Here is a 21,419-nt window from a genome sequence, read left to right as displayed (position 1 = left end):
TGAAACCAGTTGCTCAACGTGTGGAGACTTGGTCGATTTTCCACCCACTACCTCGTGAATTCCTTCAACTGATTGCACGACTTTCTCACGTTCCATCGTGTATTTGAACACACGTGCCGTAGACCGCCAGACCAAAACCCTAAGTGATATCCCCCAAAGTGACACGATTGACGTCTCGTGGTATGTTAGTCAATTGATGACTTCGTGGTTTGATGGGACGATGAGTCCATGTAGTTGCTGAGTTGAACATGATGTTCTGAAACTCATGAATTGAACATGTCATGAGACAGAGGTATAGTTCTTATGATGAAGTGAGCAAGTATTGCTCATTCGATGGATCGTTGAATATTGATTGTTGAACCAATATTCCTTGGTTTGAGAAAATATTTATCATCTGAGCAAGTGTTGCTCATGTGGTGAATTGTTGAATATTTGATCGTCTGAGCATGTGTTGCTCATCTGATGGATTATTGGCAGCGTACCAAAAATATTAATTAGAATACTGGTCGTTGAACCAAGCATAATTAATAAAATTAATGACCATGAGGCAGTCGTAAAATTATTAAGGTTGGAATCTGGAATAATGATCCTTGGATTCAGAAACCCTAATTTGATCAATTGATGATCAATTCATGGTTCGTCAGAAGTTTAACCATGGGACGAAGGAGGAAGCGATTACATGGGACCGTGGATCAACCATGTAGTGTCCATATGCTCACGTGAGCAAATACAAAGAACTCCTGAAGAGTTGACGATTTTTTGGTGGAAGAATGATTAAATGCTGGCTTAATCATTTATTCAAAATACTCGTCTGACCCTTAGGTGAGAAAACCTAATTAATTACGACGAGGCGAGGGACCGACCATGGGGTCATGAAACCGGCCCTGGGTTGTCATGTGACCGCCTGACGATCGCTTCATGAAAATCCAAAGTGTTTGGAAGAGTTTTGGACCTAATACGAGCAATTGTGCAAATTAGGTCAAAACTGTGAAAATTGATGGGACCGGCTTTCGTGAGACAAAGAGACAATATTGGTCGGTCAAGATAGCGTGCTCGTGTCCCCAAGGCGTCCGCGTCTCAGTCCTGAAAATTTTGATATTTTCTAGCGTGCAATTGAGCATCCATTCGAGAAAATATGCCAAAATTAGGGTTTCGACGAAACTGAGGAAAACACCATGAGGAGGCGTGGGACCGTCGTGGTCAAGGCATGGTCGGCCGGTCGTGACCACGGTCCTGTGGTGCCTTTTCCTTAATTTTATAATATTTGGATGATTTTATGAAAAATTCATGAATTTTGAGAAATTTGATGAATTTAGGGAGTTTTCATGAGTTCATGGAAGCAAAATACTAAAATAATAAAAAAACACGGGCGTGTGGTACCATGAAGGCATGGTCGGCAGGCTATGGACCGGTCCCACGAGTTTTTCATAATTTTTTTAATATTTTTAGGTATTTTTGATGATTTGAGGGAATTTTTCCTAATTTGAGAGAAATACCATAAAATCAAGGAATTTGATGAATTCAAGGAAAAAAAGATAAATAATAATAAAATAATAAAGCAAAGGCCGTATGGGACCGGCTAGGGCATGGCCGGTCGGCTAGTGGCCCGGTCCCACAAGTTTTCCTAATTTTATTTTATTTATTATTATATGATGATTTGTGCAAAAATACCATGAAATCAAGGAGTTTTTTCATGAAATTAGAGAAATAATAATAGTAATAATAAAATAATAAGGAACCGTGGGGTGTGCGGCCGGTTGGGACCAAGGCATAGTCGGTTGGCCAATGGTCACGCCCCACACTCCTTTCCTTAATTTTATATTATTTTTATGGATTTGTGGAAGTACCATGAAACCGAGGAGTTTCCTCGAGACGAAGGAGATTTGATAAAATGAGAGAATTTTCATCAAATCATGGAAAATAATAAAAATGCATTAAAAATATAAAACTGGCATGGAATCGACCACGACACGGTCGGTCAGTCGTGTGTCCGTGCTCCCAGCACCCTGGTCAATATTTTTAATTATTTATTATTTTCTTCTCTATTTTGTATGGGTTCATCGTTTCGTTGTATTTTTGAAATACTCGTTCGTGCGGTGACTGTTAGTGTATCGTCGTTGAATACACCTTCACCATTTGAATCGGGGCTTACTTAGAGGTAGCTCGGACGCCCGGTTGTTGATTATTTATTACTAATTGTGGAATTCAGTGGAGAATAATTCACAAAAATGAGCAATAAGATGTTTATTATTAATTTGTAAGATCAGCTGAGGATTCGACCACGAATTCAGAATAATAAAGTGAGCATTACCATTCCATGGGATCGTAGATTCAACCATAGAATCAGAGTAATTAAGATTTATTTATTACCATTTATGAGACCAGTTGTGGATTCGATCATGAAATCGGAGTAATGAGATAATATAGTTATTGCTATTCTATGAGATCAAGTTGTGGATTCGATCATAGAATCGGAACATTTGTTTATTGCCATTCCATGGGGCCAGTTGTGGATTTGACCATGGAATGGGAGCAATTGTTATTGCCATTCCATGGGACCAGTAGTAGATTCGACCATGGAATAGGAGCAATAATAGATTATTTTGGGAATTCAGTAGTGAATGTCACGACATAATTAATCCTAATCAGGAATAATTAATTTTGTGGCTCTATACTAGCAGAGCAAGCTGTCTAGGAGCATTAATTATCCCGATATGAGCTTGTCGGTAAGTCATATCCTTTATATAGTCAGGGTTAACTTGTTGTTTGTTCCTGAAGACGTTATCGCTCTATACTAGCAGAGCAAGCTGTCTAGGAGCCGTCCATCTCGTGATACTATATAAAAATAATCATTGAAAGTGTTCAGTATTCATGAGATATGTCGTTGTCCAGTCGTGAGACTACATATCTACATGTACTCTGAGAGAAAGTACTCTCCGTTGAGAATTCGATGAGAGACCCGTGTCTCGATACTCATGTATGATTGCTGAATCAGAGGTTCGTATAATTATGAGTTTATGATTTTAGCCTTTATCGAAAATCCACCATCTACATTAAGTCCCCTGCTTACTGAGGAAAGTTGTGTTTCTCAGTCAGCATTAAATGGTGATTTTCCGGCCATAAATAATAATACCAGTAATTGAAGTTAGTCGTAAGTTGAGATGTTACCTGATTTAGAGAGCATGAGCAAACCACGACTTGATGAAGGCTTCAATTTCATGATTGGAGCGTCGTTTTATGAGCATAAATTGGTGTTGAACCGCTGGTTTGGACGACGAGTCCGTGGTTGGTTATGATTCGCGGGTCGGGCTTAATAAGGAAATCCTTAGAAAATTAGGTTTTGGAAATAAAATTGATAATAAAGGGATTAATCCTTTTTTTTAACTCACGACCAGTGCTTCCATCACCCCTCCACCACCTTCACGTCAACAGGAGCAGGAGAAGTTCTCCGCCGATCAGCGCCGCCGTCGCCGTTGCTGCCGGCCAAATTCCGGCCGACCAGGTGCGTTTTTTTTTTTGCTGATGTCCATGAGTATCATGGTTTGTTCATAATTTGATCATGATGAAGTTATATACATGTGTGTATATTAGTGTGAGTTTTATGAAAAAACCTTGTTTTTTTTTTGAAAACGTATGTTCGTTCAATCGTTAGTTTTGAAAACTAACTATAATCCCTGATTTAGGAGAGATTTTTTTTTAGTATATGGACCTAGGTCCAGTGATAAAACTTAGTGTATGAGCTTTCATGTGTACCACGGTTTTATCAAAAAAGGAGTAAATTTTCACGAAATCGAAATAATCCTTCGTTTTAAAGACGAATTACGACGACTCGAAGGAAAATTCATATGATGAACTTGTGTCCAATGATAAAATTTTGCTTATGAGATTTCATGTAAATACAAAACTTTATCATATGTATGAGATGTGAGTTTTCACAATATTTTTTGAAATAAACCTTCGTTTTAAAGACAAATAATGATGATACGAAGGAAAAATAGTTATATATATATATATATATATATATGCAGTCGTGACATATATTGTGCAAAATATGATGATATATTTTATTTGCATGAGTTTGTTTTCGTTAGATAAAATCCTTGAGAATTTATATATGCAAGTTGCATTAATTGCTGTTTTTTCGAAAAATCAAAACGTGGGTTTTGAGGATTCTTTAAAGATAGACAATATATTTATGATAGAATATTGTATTGTTATGAACTTCATAGGTCAGTTGTGTGAATGTTCACATTATGAAAATTGTGTCCGTGATTTTATGAAAAATCAGTTTCGAAATTAATAAAGTTTCGTTCGTTTTTGCAGTTTTCGAAGAGACGAACGATTTTGAGGTGTTAACTCTACCGTTACTATCACTATTGTTAGTGGAAGTACAAAAAGGTAAGAGTTAAGAGTTACCATTTTTTCCGTGTTTCCTTGATACATGTCTGGACAGCATACTGAAGTAGAATGTAATGTGGACTTTGCAGTTGTTTTAGAAAAAATGACCAATTCCTCAGCCAACGATACTTCAAGGGACGAATCGCATACTGATGATGACATCTCCAGGGATGATGCATGCATGGACGAGACCTCCATTGGTGAGGAAGAGGAGGATGCCACTGGCGTGAAGAACATTCCTAATATAGACGACGCATTCTTTGAGGAGGATCCAAAAGGAGCTGAAGGACATCTCAAATCCCCAGTATATCGTCTTCTAATCAACCCTAGGACTGTGACTCAGAAGAAATTGGTGACCCCGAAGATGGTAATACGGCTTTGTCTCGAACGAGGGATTTTCCTTGCATCGACCATAGAGTTTAAGCTTTCTCGACGCCCTTTGGAAAAAAAATCTGGATGGGCGAGGCATATGTTGGGTTTCCCTCATGTCAGGGCTATGCTCAACCAGGCACAAGTGACGAGAGCTATTCAAGCTTCTGGAGACTTGTCTATTAATCATGATGTGAAAAGTATCGTGGCTTTTCTGGCTCGTTGGTGTGTTCCCACTCACACCTTCATATGTAGATGGGGAGAATTTACTGTTACCTTAGAAGATGTGGCTGCTTTGATGCATCTCCCGATTACAGGTAATTTCTCTGGAGGTCTTTCGGATGGGGAAAAAGTGGTTTTTGACACTCTGACAGCTGCGATGGAAGAAGTGAACAAGGCGTCTGGTAGTAAAGGTTGTTATGCCCATTGGTTGACACGTTGGTGGCCAAAAGATGAAGTTTCTGATAGTCCCATCACCGGTATGTTACCTATTGCCGCTTTCTTATGCTTATGGTTATCCAGAGACATATTTGAAGACAGTGGACATTTGTTGAAGCCTTTCGTAATCCCTTTTGCTATTAATATGGCTCAAGGTGAGCAACTCCCAATAGGTAGCTTATTCCTGGGTTCCTTGTATTCTAACTTAGACTCCTTGGTGTTAGATTCCAGCGTGTCGAATGGCTTCATGAAGATTGAGTGTTATGTTAACACGATGTTTCTTCAAGCTTTGATGTGGGAGCACTTCAAGAATTATGCGCCTATCCCACGTAATATCCTGCAAGGACCAAATAATGATGCCCGTCACATCTTCGCTGAGAAAGATAATGCCTGAATCATGCGTTGGTCTACAAAGCAGCCTCGGTCTAAAGCACGTCTCATTGATGTTTTGGATAAGAATCGGAGTTCGACTTTCGTCCGTGGGTGTCGGTTCCTGATTATGTTTCTCAACCAACGACTTTCAATACTGTAGAGAGCACGACTCTGAAATCTGGTGTGAACCCGAATGATGGTGAGAGATCCTTCATGTTGAGTTGTACTCCTGGTCACTTATTATCCGTTATGCATGGAGAGTGGGCCGTAGAAGAATACAACATTGATAGGGCGGCTCGAAAAATGGGTATGGATCAATGTGTTCCAACTATCCGTAGAAGGAAACCATCAGTTGATCAGCTTGCGTCTCGTTTAGATCACACTCACGTGGAAGGGAGTAGTTACTGGTTTCCTGGTTCTGATAGATTTGCATATGTAACCCAAGGTTATATAGAATTTTGGCATCAACAATTAGAGAGATTGCATGAATTCGTGACAGTTAGTCAGCCTCCAGTGAAGATTCCTACATCTGCTGAGATGATCTCTGGTCGACCAAGACTGAAGTACCTTTCTGGTGATAAACGAAAATTATCTCCAGGATGTTTTCAAGTAAGATTCTCCATATATCTTTTATGAAACCATGGTATTTGTATCCTGATCATGTTATTGAATTCTTTACAGGACGGTCGTAGCATAAGACCTCGAATCCATGCAGATTTTTCAGATATTGGAGAAGTTGTTCACGGCGGAGAAGGGAGGAACAAAAGTTATAAGCTGTTACCTAATATCGTTAAGTCCCCAGTTCGTTCTTTGGTGAGTTCCAAATATTTCTCACCGTGACTTGCATTGATATTATCATTAGAATCATGAAACCAATGTTGTTAATTTTGTTGCAGAATTTTACTCCATCAAGTCTTGGAGGTCTTCAATTTTCTGTTACTGAACAAGCAATCGCTGATTTGAGTGACGAAGAAACTGTAAGTATTTCTTCACATGTTCAAATGTGGTGCTTTATAGATGAAAATATTGATTATAAAGGACGTGTACAGGAGGATGTCGTCATGGAGATGGAGAATTCTGGGACTCAATAATCATCTGGGAATGGGAATGGAGGTAATTCCCAAGATTCGGAGCCGGATGGAAGTGATGTTCCTCTTGTCATTGATGTGGACAATTCCAATCCCTTGGACACTTTGGAGACTCCTCAAGTAAGTATACATCCTGTATATTCTTCATAGAAGTATAAAAGTGCTGACTTGTGAATGAATTAATGAGAAACCATGTGAATATATGAAAACTTGGTCGAACTTCGTCGTCAGAAAATTCAGAACCCAGCTTTTTAGTACAAACGCTGTAGAATCTTTGTACGGAGTCGGATTTTGATGATCTGTATGTGCAAATTCATGCCCGGAAAATTTACAAGCTTTAGCATAGAAGCTTTTTAAGTTTTGAGCACGTTCAGAGCCTGAAAAAGGCGAAATAGTAAACTTCCAGGAGACTTCCAGAACTTTTTCAGATTGCGCATCACTTGATATTTTGGCCACATCTACTCGCTCGTTCATCGGATTGTCATGAAATTTTGACATGTCATATAGGACATCCATACGAAGAGAATGGAATATGACCATCCTCAGATTCCTTGTATATTGTTCCCAGTTCGTCTCTTAGTACAGGGCAGAGTTCAGTTTCTTCAGATGGACTCATCGTAAAATGTGTTTTCATGACTTTCATGTTATTTGATCGTGCCTTGAATGTAGTATGATGAACTTTGATGATATTAACTTGCGGGTATAATGTGTTTCATAATCTCCTTTGGCTTCGTGACTCTAACCTCATGTAATCTTCGTATTAGGTGCTAAATACCGAAGTTGAGGATACTGGAGCCAATGATGATAACTCTAACCCTTATGAAGTTATTGATGAAGAGACAGCCATCCCTGCACTTCGAGACCATGAGAAGGTCGTTGCTGATGTTATGGAAAACCATATGGTTGTTGCCTTAGTGATAGAAGAAACCGAGATAGCAGCGGAGAATACCGAAAGGAACTGTTGCTTTGGTCGTGGGAGCCGCTCCAGTGACTGAGAACCGTATAATAGTGTATGAATATCCAACTGCAGAGGTTGCTTTCGATCCTCCCTTTAACAATTCACCCCCGTATCATGAACTGGTCGGTGGATTCAGCGTTCCCATTGGATATGCACGCTTGTATGAGACGATATGGAAGAAGTTTGGCCACATGATCGTTGACAGGAACCCTGGGCGTGCTTATTATTTAACCATGCAAGTAGGCGTTATCTTGCGTGTCGTGAGTGATATGCATACGAGACCCAGGAATACCGTGACTCCAGATATACTCTTTGATTGGGAGTTTAACTTGGAGAATTCAGAAAGACTTGGCTCAACGTGAAATGGCTTCGTAAGCAAATAAACATTATCAAGGATTCTTGTAGAAAAACATACCCTTTCCCAATGATGTTGTGAAGGAGAAGGAGGACAAGATTGCCAAGCTGACCGAGGAGTTGAACAAGGAGAGGGCGGCTTTGCAAATCTTGAAGGATGCTGATGAGCGAAAGCCTTTTCTTGCTGATCTCTTGAACTTCTGAACTTCTGAGAGATGTGAGGTTTATACTTGGGTTTTGATATTTAGATGGTTTTGGATTGACTGATGGTTAAGGATTTTCTTGTAGATTTGATAGAGATTTTCTTTTACGAAATATGAACTGAATTTTAATAAATTGTTGAATTCAAATGTTGATTGCAAGTATTGCAAATGTTTTGGAGGAACTGAAATACAAATGAAAGAAAATACTAAATGTTAAATCCAAACGCCATGAATACTAGCAGAGCAAGCTGTCTAGGAGCCGTCCATCTCGTGATACTATATAGAAATAATCACTGAAAGTATTCAGTATTCATGAGATATGTCGTTGTCCAGTCGTGAGATTACATATCTACATGTACTCTGAGAGAAAGTACTCTCCGTTGAGAATTCGATGAGAGACCCGTGTCTCGATACTCAAGTCTGATTGCTGAATCAGAGCTTCGTATAATTATGAGTTTACGATTTTAGCCTTTGTCGAAAATCCACCATCTACACCTGGTAACATCTAACTTTGTCTCATAAGTTTTATCTTTAACTGTCACCATCTCATGCCTACCCCACAATAATGCAACCATTATGCGCTAGGCAAGGGACTTAATGTTGATGATGGATTTTAGTTCAGAGCTAAAATTGTAAAACCAAATTTATGCGCTGACATCCTGCAAAGTAAAGCCACTGATAAGTGATGAAAACTTCTTCACTTTACTAATTCACCTAGAATGGAACATGTGGCAACAATCCCACCATTCTGTGAATTAAATACACAAAATTCATCCAGGTTGGAGCATGTAGCAACAATCTCTTATACCCTGTGAATTTATAGCGTTATCAATTAATGCATGACCAGCCTTGTATTTCATGTGCTGCTCCACTCTCATTATTGTTGCGGCATGACGACTGAGTGTTGCTCTCAGCAGAGCAACACGAATCTCCAAGTGTTAATAATGAAGCGTATACGAAATACCCGTACAGGCTGCAGTTATCTGAGTGTTATACTAACCCGATCGAACATCTGGACTGTCTACGTCAGTCTTGGAAATAATCACGACCACGCAAGTCGGCCACATAGGTGCAAAGTCACGCCTGAAAAAATAATCACCAAATGCCAGCCCAGAACGGGATATCCAGACTGGTGTGGAGCAGGTTGGAAAAGCTCATGCGCACAAGACCGCCTACGGCAGTCTCAAATTCCTCACGACCGTCCAAATTCACCAGCATGGTTGGACGGCGTAGATTATTCCTTGACCGGTTGGACAAAGCTTATCCTGTACACCGGCGAACTTTCCTCCTACCTGCATGACCGTCTCTTCCATAACCTGACCATATTGCAATATACGATTGTCCGAAGTTGGGTCAACGTGGAGAATTGAGGGTCGCAGAAAAGTCCACTAAAAACCTAAAATTGATCACGACCATCCAAATTTACCACCATGGTTGGATGGCTTAGATCAAGCCTGAGATGTCGGACACATACCACCGCACTCAGCACCGGCCTAATAAGTGCCCCACACAATCGGCCTCTCCATATGAGGTATATAACACGTATTTTCGGTTAGCCAAACTAGCTAACACGCGGCCGGCCAAAAACCATAATTAGGGTTTTGCGTCGCAAATCATCACGAGCGTCCATTTTCTCCTGCTCGAATGGACAGTCTGGGAATAGACTAAGCAGGTCCTGTGAGTATCAACACGATCATTGTAGGCCCATATATCTCCACACCCGATCGGCCAAGGCATACCATAGCTGGTTGCCTCGATTCGCACGTCCAAACTAGGCGTGGTCACACTTCCCAATCGCAAACCAATCTCGACCACTCAACTTCGCCGGAAAAATTGAGTGGCTTAGATCATGTTTCTATGGGACAATGAGGTATGGAGGTGTACACCATCCCGCCATCTGCACGCCTGACTGATCGGCCAAGACCGACCAGGCTTGGTCGTCTCGAAACGCGCGCCAGAAGTAGGCATGACGCGCGGCCTTTGCGGCATGAGATTTCTGTCGCAAATCAATCTCAGCCATTCCTCTTTGCCTGACAAATTCAGTGTTCTAGATTGCACCTTCATGAGGCAGTGAGGTATAGGCTCCTACACCAGTATGTCGTCTACACGCATGCCCGATCGTCCCTACCAAATATGTCTCCCATGCTTGGATTCGACCAAGCTAAAGGTTGGTGTTTGAGCACCTCTTAAACCCTAATCCAACGGTCGCAGATGTGGGCGCAATCCATCTCGTCCGTCCAACTTCACCAGATTGGACGGACAACCTAAGACAGGAGTTAGGCGACCAGTGAGGCATCACCACGATCACCGTCCACCACTCTTCCACACAAAGTAATCGGCCAAGTCAGGACTTACCTGTATAGCCTCCAAACGATCACTCGAAGATGGATAGACATGCATCTATTTTAAGACGCTTAATCGTGACTTACTCCGTTAAGCCTTAAAACAGCGATGCTTCACACATGCTGATTATATTCGATGCATTGCCTGCATAGAATACACACGATATTTCACAAATATCGACTTCCTAAATAACTTAGTTATTTAATCTAGCATCACATGCTACCTTTTGTGGGTCCCACGATCCACACACTCGAGACATTAATCATGTCACAAACTGGGGGATACATACTGGGGTATTGGTCTGGCGGTTTACAGCGTGCAGCGCACAACGCGCCATCACAAGAACGTGTCAGGAAGACATGGACGGTTAGTGATGATGGGAGAAGTGGGTAAGACTAATCGTGTGACACTAACACACGCAACTCCACTACTCTATCACTCCACTTTCTTCACTTCCCATGAGAGACGTGGGTAAGGCTCAATGACTTGTATAAATAGGTTCCCCCCTATTTCAAAAGAACACAAGACAAGACAGAAACCAAGTGTTGATACAATCGTATCCAAACACCAGAACTGATAGCTTACATCCTGCAAGCCAGTTCAGCTTTCTGATACAAGTCATAAACAGCCAGCACCTCCACATTCTCAACACCTTCTTCGCTTCCCTCCCTAAGATCAACCCCATCTCCTTCACTTTGTGACCGAAGCAAGTCAGGAATGGCCATTTCTTGGTTTAGGCCAGAGTTGTACAGATTGATTTCTCGAATCACAAGTACTTCCGTGCAGTGCATATGTTCAGGGTTTAGATTCATTTCTCATCCGCACACCCCAAATTACCAAAACTGGCAGAAATAGTTTTCAACCATAAACAACGTTAACTCCGCATTACTTGATAGTGATCCTATAAAGTTTGGTGATTTCCAAACCTATTATCAAGTAACACTTTTTTTGTTGTTGTATTCTCTCGATCTTGTATCCATAGTTAATCGCACAAGTTATCTTGTTGTCGTATTGTCTCGATCTCGTATCTGTAGATGATCACACGAAGTGTGAACCAAATCTTGGTATTTTTTCAACTCTGTCCATACACGTTCACATTCCGTAAAAGACTTATATGTTGAAATAAAAACATTGTGGTGTATTTGGGTACCCTCGTCTTTTTAGTATGTGTAATCACAATATTTGTTATGCCAAACCCTAGTTATCCTTCTTAAACAAAAGAATAAATTCTCAAAAAGAAGTTTCCTACTCATAATTTAAACCTTAAAACAAAAACGATCTAAGCATTTTTTTGAATCTTCATAGGTTTTTAGATCTTTGAGCTTGTGATCAACAACATCTAATGCATCTTCAGAGAAGCTATCCTTGTTGAGAAAATCTTTAACATGTGACTTCATGAGAATAAGGTCAGAAGTAACCTTTTTCAACTCAGTTCGTAGCACATCAAGACCTTTCATAGTATCAACAAGCTGCAACTTTGCTTCCTCAAAGTATTTAATAAAATCATGAACAACTTCAGCAGAAACCATATCTTCATGCTCCACATATTGATGAGTATATGCGTAAAAGCATGAAGCATCAGGACAGTCTTCAGAGTTTTGAGATTTGACAATGTCATCTTCTATAATGTTCTTTTCATCTTCCCCTTGGATCTGTAACTGTTACCCTTATCAAGAAATCCTTTCATAAAATCGCAAGTATGAGAAGGAGAATACATTCTTGATAAAAAAAAATAACCTAGAGTGAGAGAACTCAACTCAATAGGATAGGTATATAAACAGTTTCACATGGAATATATTTTTTAGAGTTTTAGAGTTGGTTCATGACGCGCAACAAACGGGTACCCGTATGAACATAAAACTTAACCCACATGATTTTAAATGATTAAATATGACTTTTAAGGAGCACAAAATAGACACTGAAATAACTAATTTTCATGGAAAAGTAGATACAAAAGATATTTTGCGAAGTGAAACAGATGTCACACATCTTAGCTCAATAAATCAACATTCTCCGGAGAAAAGGAAAGATTTAAAGCACAAGATTAACATAAAAAAAAATTATACCAATCTAATTATGTAGATCCTTTAATTTCCTTCTCAACATTCCAAAGTTGACTGTATCAATAGTCAAACCATAAGAATTTGAAACGAGACAAGATTATCTTATCTAGAGAAAAATTGATTGCCATCAGAAGCATGCCTGATTATTGACATATCTTACTCAATAGGATTTTTATGAGTAAGATTCCAAACCGTATTAATTAACATAAGAATGAGCATTTTCTCATCAAATGGATAATGTTTACGTTTAAACCATTTTTTAACTCTTATTCTTGGAAGATGCCCATTTTGGTGTAAAAATCATCATAGAACTTACTAACATCAAAGTATGAGACTAGTTATAACCCTTACCTGAAGAAGTTTGACTGGTGGAATTCGAAAATTTGTCAATGAGATCTTATATCCTTCAATTATTAGATTTATATTGTATTTCACAGCTCCATTGTGATTAGCTTCTTCTGGTAACTTTTTCACACCTTGAAAATCATTTCGAACCCCATTTTGAGAAGGATCCTTTAGAAACTTTATTGACCGATTCGCGTTTAAGATACTATTACAGGTTCGAACATTAGAAGGGAAAATTGAACTGATCTTCCTGGAAGGTTTCACGAGGTGATTCTTAAAACCGGTTGGTTTAGACATACGAATATCAGTTACACCTTTGATAATTAAATCTACGATGTGTTGGAGTCGACCAATATAATTATCATCCAACCTTAATTTGCGCTTCCGTCAAACATGTCCCTTTGTGTCACAATTGAAACACACTTTCTGATCACCAGAGTGATTAGAGTGAGTAGGTTCAACATAATTGTTAAAAGTATTCTTCCTTCCATGAGATGCAGTAATTCCTTGATTATAGGAAGTTATAATCTTTAGCAATAGGAAGGGTTTGGATTTTCGCTTCTGAAACCAGTTTCGTTAGAGAAACATGATTACATGTAGTCGCATTTTCTAACAACACGATTTTTTCAGAGGCAAATGGTATAGTGGACTCTTCAGAACAAAGCTTGCAATGAAAATAGAGGATTTATTCAATAGGCGTTTGATTTCTAAGTCATTCTCCTCAAGTTTGGCCTCGAGTAAAGTTCTTGATAAACTTACTTTGAGTTTTTCTTCACGAAGAATATTTAACTAAGATTCACGATCATTAACCATACCAATAAGCATATTGACTTTGTGTTTCAACGTATTGATTTCAGCGGACTGAATTCTAACTTGACTTATAATCATTGAACTTTGTTTGGCTGCTTCCTTTTCTACTTCAGAGTCAGATTCTTCAGTAAGATAAAAAGGGTACCACTTATCAATATTTGTATGTTTCATGGGAACAAGGTTTTCATCTATAAGAGAGACAGACAAACCTTTCTCTTTAATAGATTTCATAGGAACATCATTTTTATTCCTGGTGATACGTTTATCAAAGATAACACTTCTGTCCGTATAGGCAGATTGCTACAAACACAGACTTATGATGTCATAGTGTGTTTTATTGCTCTGATACCAATTGAAAATGCGGGGGTACAACAACCACGCCCAACTATTTTGTTCGGCAATTTGTATGGACTAAACTACAATGTAATTCGGAGAGCACCAAGTTACTGAGTCTTAATCAGGATGTATATTAAAGAACTTTATCAATTTCTCAACTCAATTAGTAAATCAAAAAGATAGAAATTCGTGAACCTGATTGTTATGAGAATGAATCGGATGGTATCAAAGACCAATGGTCGAGTATCAATCAAGTCATATCCAACAACAATGTCGGATTTATCAATTGTGATTGAAATACGCACAGTCTGTGATATTTCAATTATATAAAGAATATATAATGCGGAAAAGAAATAACACATACACCAAAAATTTTGTTAACAAGGAAACCACAAATCCAGAAAACCCCGGGACCTAATCCAGACTTGAACACCACACTGTATTAAGCTGCTACAGACTCTAGCCTAGTACAAATTAACTTCGGACTGGAATGTAGTTGATCCCTCACCAAGTGTCACAATTATTAAGGTACATTCGCTTTCCTTACGCATCTTGAATCTCGCAAAAATCTTCACACTTGATTCTCCTAGCTGACGTCCTTTACATCCTAGAAGTTTCTACGATCCAAAATCGAAGACTTATAAACAAATATATCTCCCACATATAAGTATATTCTATTTTTTGTTTTCGTTTTAAGATAAAGATCAAGGTGAACATGAAACACAACTAAAAATCCGGTCTTATATACTCCCGAAGAGCAGCTTAGAAATATTATTCGCCTCACAATAACCTAACTGATTAACATAAGAAGTTATTGCGGAATCACAAGAGTCTGAGACGAAGAAAATGTTGTTATTACTTTTTATATCTTATCTATCGAATATAAATCTCGAGAAAATATTAGAGAAGATTAAACTTAACATGATAGAAAAAGTAAGATCAGGATACACAACTACATAGAAAATAGTTGGGCCTGGATTCACGAATCCCAAATGAAGACTTCAAGTCGTTAACCTAGAATGATTTTCTGAAGTACTGTAAACCTAGGTTAACGGATAATTGACTCTAACTTGCAACTAGGACACACGAGAGTGTCGGGATTAGATTTTCCATATGCTGGAGTTCTCCCTTAGATAGTCTTTGAAATCAGGGTTGGTTACAATCAAAGCTAAGATAGCTTAGTAACAAAACAATTAATATTCACTGTTAGATGAACTCCTGATTTAAGATTTAATCTAAGTCTTCTTAGAAAATACAAAATCAATCTTCACCATTAGATAGTATTAGCTTGATACACACAAATGAAATACACCTACATTTAGATATGGGTGAATCGTACCTAAACATGTATAACAAGTTGTCTCAATAACAGTTAACTGATGTTAGCCATATGAACACTTTTAGCTTAGCCATATTAAGGCCGGTTCCTATGGGAACTAGTATAAAAGTTGTTTTGCCATGCCATCCCCACTATGGTAAAACTGGCAAATTTTATTAAAGTAGGATATTATATTGTGTTTTGTGGGTCCGTTATCAATAAAAAAATTAGTTATTTATATCTGGTGGGGTCTCTATTAAATTTTAGGGATTATATAATATTCTGTGGGGTCCTCTTGCAATAAAAATCTGTTATAATAACTAAAAAGTAGGAGAGAAGAAAAAAAAGACGACTAAACAATTAATAAGCGGTGTAAACTTGACCTGGCCTGACTAAGTGGAAAAGTTTTCCAGTTAGCCATCTCCATAGTGGGTGCTTAAATGGCAAACATTCATGTTTGCCACACCCATAGGAAGGGGCCTAATCGAACACTTCTAGATCAAATATGATGTCAATCAATTATGATAGATAATCAAATGAATTTAAATGTGCTTTAAGAGAGTTGTTCAAATGTTCACTATCTCATAGAAATATCCATGAACAATTTGAAGCACATTTAATTTGATTAGTAATTGTACAAAGTACTTATACTAGAACTAATTCATGAACATAATGGCACGGTCTGCAAAGCAAGTTCGCATATAGTTTGCAAACGAACCTCAGTTCATGAGTATGAGTTGTCATACTTACCGATTTTAGAACCTAGCCACTGTGTTCGCAAATTGAGTGCGCGAACCTCAGTTCCGGACTTACCTAGACTTGTCGTTCGCGAATACTGTTCGCAAACCACAGTTCCAGACCTATCACAGGTAAACTAGTTCGCAAACACAGTTCATGAAAAAGAGTTCCAGACCTGAACTAGTACTTCACAGTTCACATACTAGGTACGCATACTGTGTTGCATCCAGGCATTAATAGTAGTTGTAAAACTCTCATTCAATCATTAAAATATCCTTGAAAGACAACAATGATAATCTCACACATACCACTAGCTTCAAGTAATATTCAAATGATTAATTGATCAATACGAAACTTCTCAAGTTAACATAAAAAATGATTGTCTCACACAAATCATGTAACATGTTCAAGGTAATTTTCACACGATCATCTTGGCTTAATATTTAGTTTCCAACAAATAAATTGTTTACCACTAAACTTGTCAAGTAGATGATGAAGCTTTCTAAGCTTTAAACCTGTATTTCGAGAAATAAATAAAAGAGATAAACTCGACTCAAAATTTCAAATGTGCATAACACAAAGTCTATATAGTTATACGACTTAGTCTCATTAGAAAATACAATTGAATAGACTTCTGAGTGATAGATAAGTTTTAGTCTCCATATACCTTTTATCAACGAAGATCCTCCAAGCTCTTCAATAGATCTTCTTCTTCAACTGGTGAACGTCGTGAAGTCTAAAGCTCGACTACACACTTCTATCCTAATCCGAGACGTAGCTATAAGTAGACTAGAAATCAAGTATATAGTTTTGATCAACTAAACTTGACAAACAAGCTTGAGACAGCAATGCTTGCGAGTTCGACCGAGCAGTGCTCTAACATGAATATTATTTACCACATGCATATTTATCCTTTGGAGAGAGTCTTGTTCTTTCTGAAGATACAAGTCAATATCGAGGGTAATATTCTCCAGTTGTTTTTCATGGCTAGCAAACACTTCAAGGGATTTTAAACCTCTAGGAGGTACATCCAGAAGTTCTTCTATGGCTTTAGGAAGAAGAAGATTCTGAATCCCCTAGATTTGGTGGTACTTTCTCAGAGTTTGAATTCTTGTCTATGAATTTAGATCACCAAAATTACAGACTTGTAAGGTCTAACGATGCTTGCATGTTCTGATACCAATTGAAAAGAAGAGGGCACCTAGTATACCACCAACTTTTTCATTTTGCAACCTGTATGGACATAACCTATTAAAATTACAAGTAGATCTAATTAAAGATCCTTGAACCATATGTATATAGATCTTTTATATTATCCTTTCCATAATAAATATATTTAGACAACAAAATCCACAAACCTGATTGTGTATAAGAGTCCTTGGACGATCTCACAAATCAGTATCCAAGTTCAATCTAGTCGTATCCAAAACAAGAGGATCCGAATTCTTCCAAGTACGAAACTTGTTATGTAACTTTCAAGATACGAATTCTACAAACGAGTCTTGTAATCGAACACAATTAATAAAGACTTACACTACCTAGATTTTATATGTATTACTTGTGTTATTCCTATTATAAAGAAAACAATATACGGTGTCAAGGGAAAAACTAAGACACCCGAAGTTTTGTTAACGAGATAAACTGCACATGTAGTAAAACCCCGGGACCTCGTCCAGCTTTGAACACCAAATTGTATTAAGCCGGTACACGTACTAGCCTACTATCAGACTTCAGACTGGAATGCATTTGATAACGAATTAACCTTCCAAGTAATTAAGCTGCAGTCGTGCTCCTTACGTCTCGGAATGTAGTTGAAACCGAATTGATCCTTTTCTGTTAATTATTTCTTTTGATATCTTTAATCCACATATATGCGTTCTTCCATTATGTCCATGTGCCACCAATTAAGCAACACGACTTTAAGCGTAAGAAAATTAGTTACATATATAAAATCCCCGTGTGTCTAGGACTCTAGGCTCGAGCTACCTATATTACTATCATTCATTGAAGTCTATCATGTGGTTAGGCATCAAAATAGCCGGACAAAAACTCACAAGTGACATAACCTAAAATTATGCTGATTAACATAAGTGTATCAGATCTTTCCGCCGGGGGGGGGGAGTAGGCAGTGTCCGAGCGTCACCAACCAAAGAGATGCATCACATATTTTATTACCAGACATGCATAGATAGACGGAACATCGTGGTGAGCATAATCACAAGAACAAACGCGAGTCAACAGTGAGAATCTCTCTTACTAATCATCATAATAATTCATGAAAACAGAAAGCATAAAGAAATCTGAAAAACCATGTCCGCACATCCCTCACGATCTCATCACCACAGCCATAACTTAAAACCAACCAAACGACCATTTCAAACTCCCCAAATTTAACAACACACACACACCGAAAGAAACAACAAAACACATTTTCAAAACAACAGCAACAAGAAAAAAATGAGCAATGGTCCTTGATTTTCTCTGTTCCATTTCTAATTCCAAACCCTTCATTTCCTCCCTTAAAGAAAATATCATTAATCAGCTTTCATTCTCTTTAACAACCAACTCCAAATGGAGAAAACCTTTTCTCTTCCTCCTGAGAAATCCGGTAGTTTTGCCTGCCGTTCTTACCCTAACAATAATAATAACAATAACAACCTCGACAACTCTTCTCCAAAACATACATCTGATATTACCATTTCTTTGTCTCCTCAAGCATCCAGCCTAAAATCATTAGACTCAATACCTGAATCTCCTAAGGTCCAAGAAGAAAACATTCATAACAACAAGGAAGAAACAAACGAAGAACAACAACAAGTAACAACACCAACAGCAACAGAAGGAGGAGATAGCATTGCAGCAACTGAACCCGAATCGTCTCCGTCTGATCTTGACTCTAACATTAACAAGTTATCTGAGGACATCGATCGGTTTCTTAATCTTTTATCTACTGCCACGGTTGGTGACGAACGAAATCCTCCACCGGAAATCCCTGTTTCCATCGAAAACTTTCTTAAGGTTGTTGAAGCGGATTTGTTGAACCAAGATTCGAGCAAAGAACCTGAGAAGTGGCTTGAGAATTCGGAAGAAGGTCCCTCTCTTCTTCAATCTACTTACAGGATATCAAACTTGACAAATTCTCTCAAAGAGTTTCATTTCGATTTGAATTACGCTAAGTCTTTCAATCGTACTAGTACTGTTTTACAAAAGGCAATGACGTTCTTAGAAGAAGAGTTTCGTGCATTACTCGATGAATCTAGAAGCTGCGAAGTCGAACCGATTGTGATCAATCCTAAATCAAAGAAGCATTCCTCTTCCAAAGATCTTGATCGCACAACTAGTACAGCTTGTGCTGTAATCCCACAAGAACCTGGTTCTGCTAGTGCTGAATCCGAATTCCCCGGATATGCACCGGAGGTTGTAACGAACCTGAACCGAGTCGCAACGGCTATGATATCCGGCGGGTACGAAACCGAGTGTTGTCAGGTGTATAGCATAACAAGGAGAAATGTTTTTGAAGAAAGCTTAAACAAGATGGGGTTTGAAAAGATTAGCATCGACGATGTGCAGAAGATGCAATGGGAGTCTCTTGAGTCGGAGATATCTACATGGATTAAAACGTTTAAAAGATGCATCACAATTTATTTCTCAGGTGAGAAGAAGCTTTGCGAAGCGGTTTTCTCCGATTATCCTCGTGTGGCGGACAGTCTGTTCAGTAATCTTACGCGAGGGATCATTATACAACTTTTGAATTTCGCCGAAGCTGTTGCCATGACGAAAAGATCAGCTGAAAAACTCTTCAAGTTCCTCGACATGTACGAAACCTTACGTGATCTTATTCCAGCCATGGACGAAGTGTTCTTCAACGAATCGTCAGTGGAACTCAAAGCGGAAATTTCTTCAGCCCGTTGTCGGCTCGGCGAGGCAGTGGTAAGCATTTTCTGTGATTTAGAGAATTCAATTAAGAGCGATACTGGTAAAACGCCTGTACCTGGTGGTGCAGTTCATCCTTTAACTCGTTACACAATGAATTATCTAAAATACGCTTGTGAATATAAAGATACATTAGAACAAGTATTCAATGAACACAAAAAGATTGATAATCCATCCGAAGATGATCAAGAAGGCGATAATAACGATGATAATGCACGCAACAATCAATCGGCACCACAATCTCCTTTCGCATTGCAGCTAGTAAACGTAATGGATCTACTCGATGCGAATCTCGAGTCGAAAGCCAAATTGTACAAAGATCTTTCATTAAGTTACATTTTCTTGATGAATAATGGACGCTATATAATGCAAAAGATTAAGGGTTCAGTCGAGATTTATCATCTAATGGGCGACAATTGGAGTCGTAAAAGATCCTCGGACCTTCGACAGTATCACAAGAACTATCAAAGAGAGACATGGGGTAAGGTGTTAGCATGTCTTAGAGATGAAGGTTTACAAGTACATGGTAAAGTCTCAAAGCCAGTATTGAAAGAAAGGTTCAAGGCTTTTAACGCAATGTTCGAGGAAATTCATAAAGCGCAGAGCTCGTGGGTTGTAAGCGACGAGCAACTCCAGTCCGAGCTCAGGGTTTCGATATCAGCCGTTATGATACCGGCTTATCGATCTTTCTTAGCAAGGTTTAGGCAGTACTTGGATTCAGGGAGACAGTCCGAGAAGTACATAAAGTATGGACCGGAAGATATTGAGACGTCTATCGATGAATTGTTCGATGGGAATCCTGCATCAATGGTGAGAAGGAAATGATCTAATTCTCTCTTTTGTCTATATATATTAATATTGATGATCAATGGTGTTTATTATGATGATGAAGACAAAGTTCTGATCAGATGGGGATTTCTTGTTGTTGTTAATTTGACTCATTTTTTGGTGTTATATTTGTGTTTATTAAATGTATGTTCTTCTTCTCCCGCAAAGAAAACAATTTTTTTTTCGTGATTAAAGATGTAAAATCTAATTAATGTTACCTTGATTTTGGTTCCAATTAATTTAAATAAAACACAAACATTTCTAGGTCAATTCAATGCGCCTTCCCAAGTGTCACATCTTCAAATGCCCCAGACAAATTTTCTGCGAAGGCGTAAGCCGACAATAAAGTGGTTTTGTGAATAAAGCTTCACCCACCTGCACTTCAGCCTTATAAGTTAGCACCAATGCAAACAGCCAACTCAACGGTTCTTCAGCGGAAGTCTTTTGCCTTCTTTCTATTCACTTAACTTCTCAAATGCATCCCATAATGCACTCAAACATTGCTCTTCTTTCTCCACCGATCAT

The 21,419-nt window shown here is 38.5% G+C and overlaps 1 protein-coding gene across 1 annotated transcript; it reads left to right on the top strand.

The window, feature by feature from the left end:
• The first annotated feature begins 18,601 nt into the window (after positions 1-18,601).
• On the top strand, positions 18,602-21,129 carry LOC113281102 (exocyst complex component EXO70B1-like). Its single transcript, XM_026529747.1, has one exon. The coding sequence runs from the start codon at positions 18,705-18,707 to the stop codon at positions 20,889-20,891; it is 2,187 nt and encodes a 728-aa protein (XP_026385532.1). The 5' UTR covers positions 18,602-18,704; the 3' UTR covers positions 20,892-21,129.
• Positions 21,130-21,419: the final 290 nt, after the last annotated feature.

The sequence above is a fragment of the Papaver somniferum genome, chromosome 5 (genome assembly GCF_003573695.1).
Source record: "Papaver somniferum cultivar HN1 chromosome 5, ASM357369v1, whole genome shotgun sequence".
NCBI lineage: Eukaryota > Viridiplantae > Streptophyta > Magnoliopsida > Ranunculales > Papaveraceae > Papaver > Papaver somniferum.
Note: the sequence above shows the minus strand (reverse complement) of the source record. Positions and strands in the feature narration are given on the sequence as shown.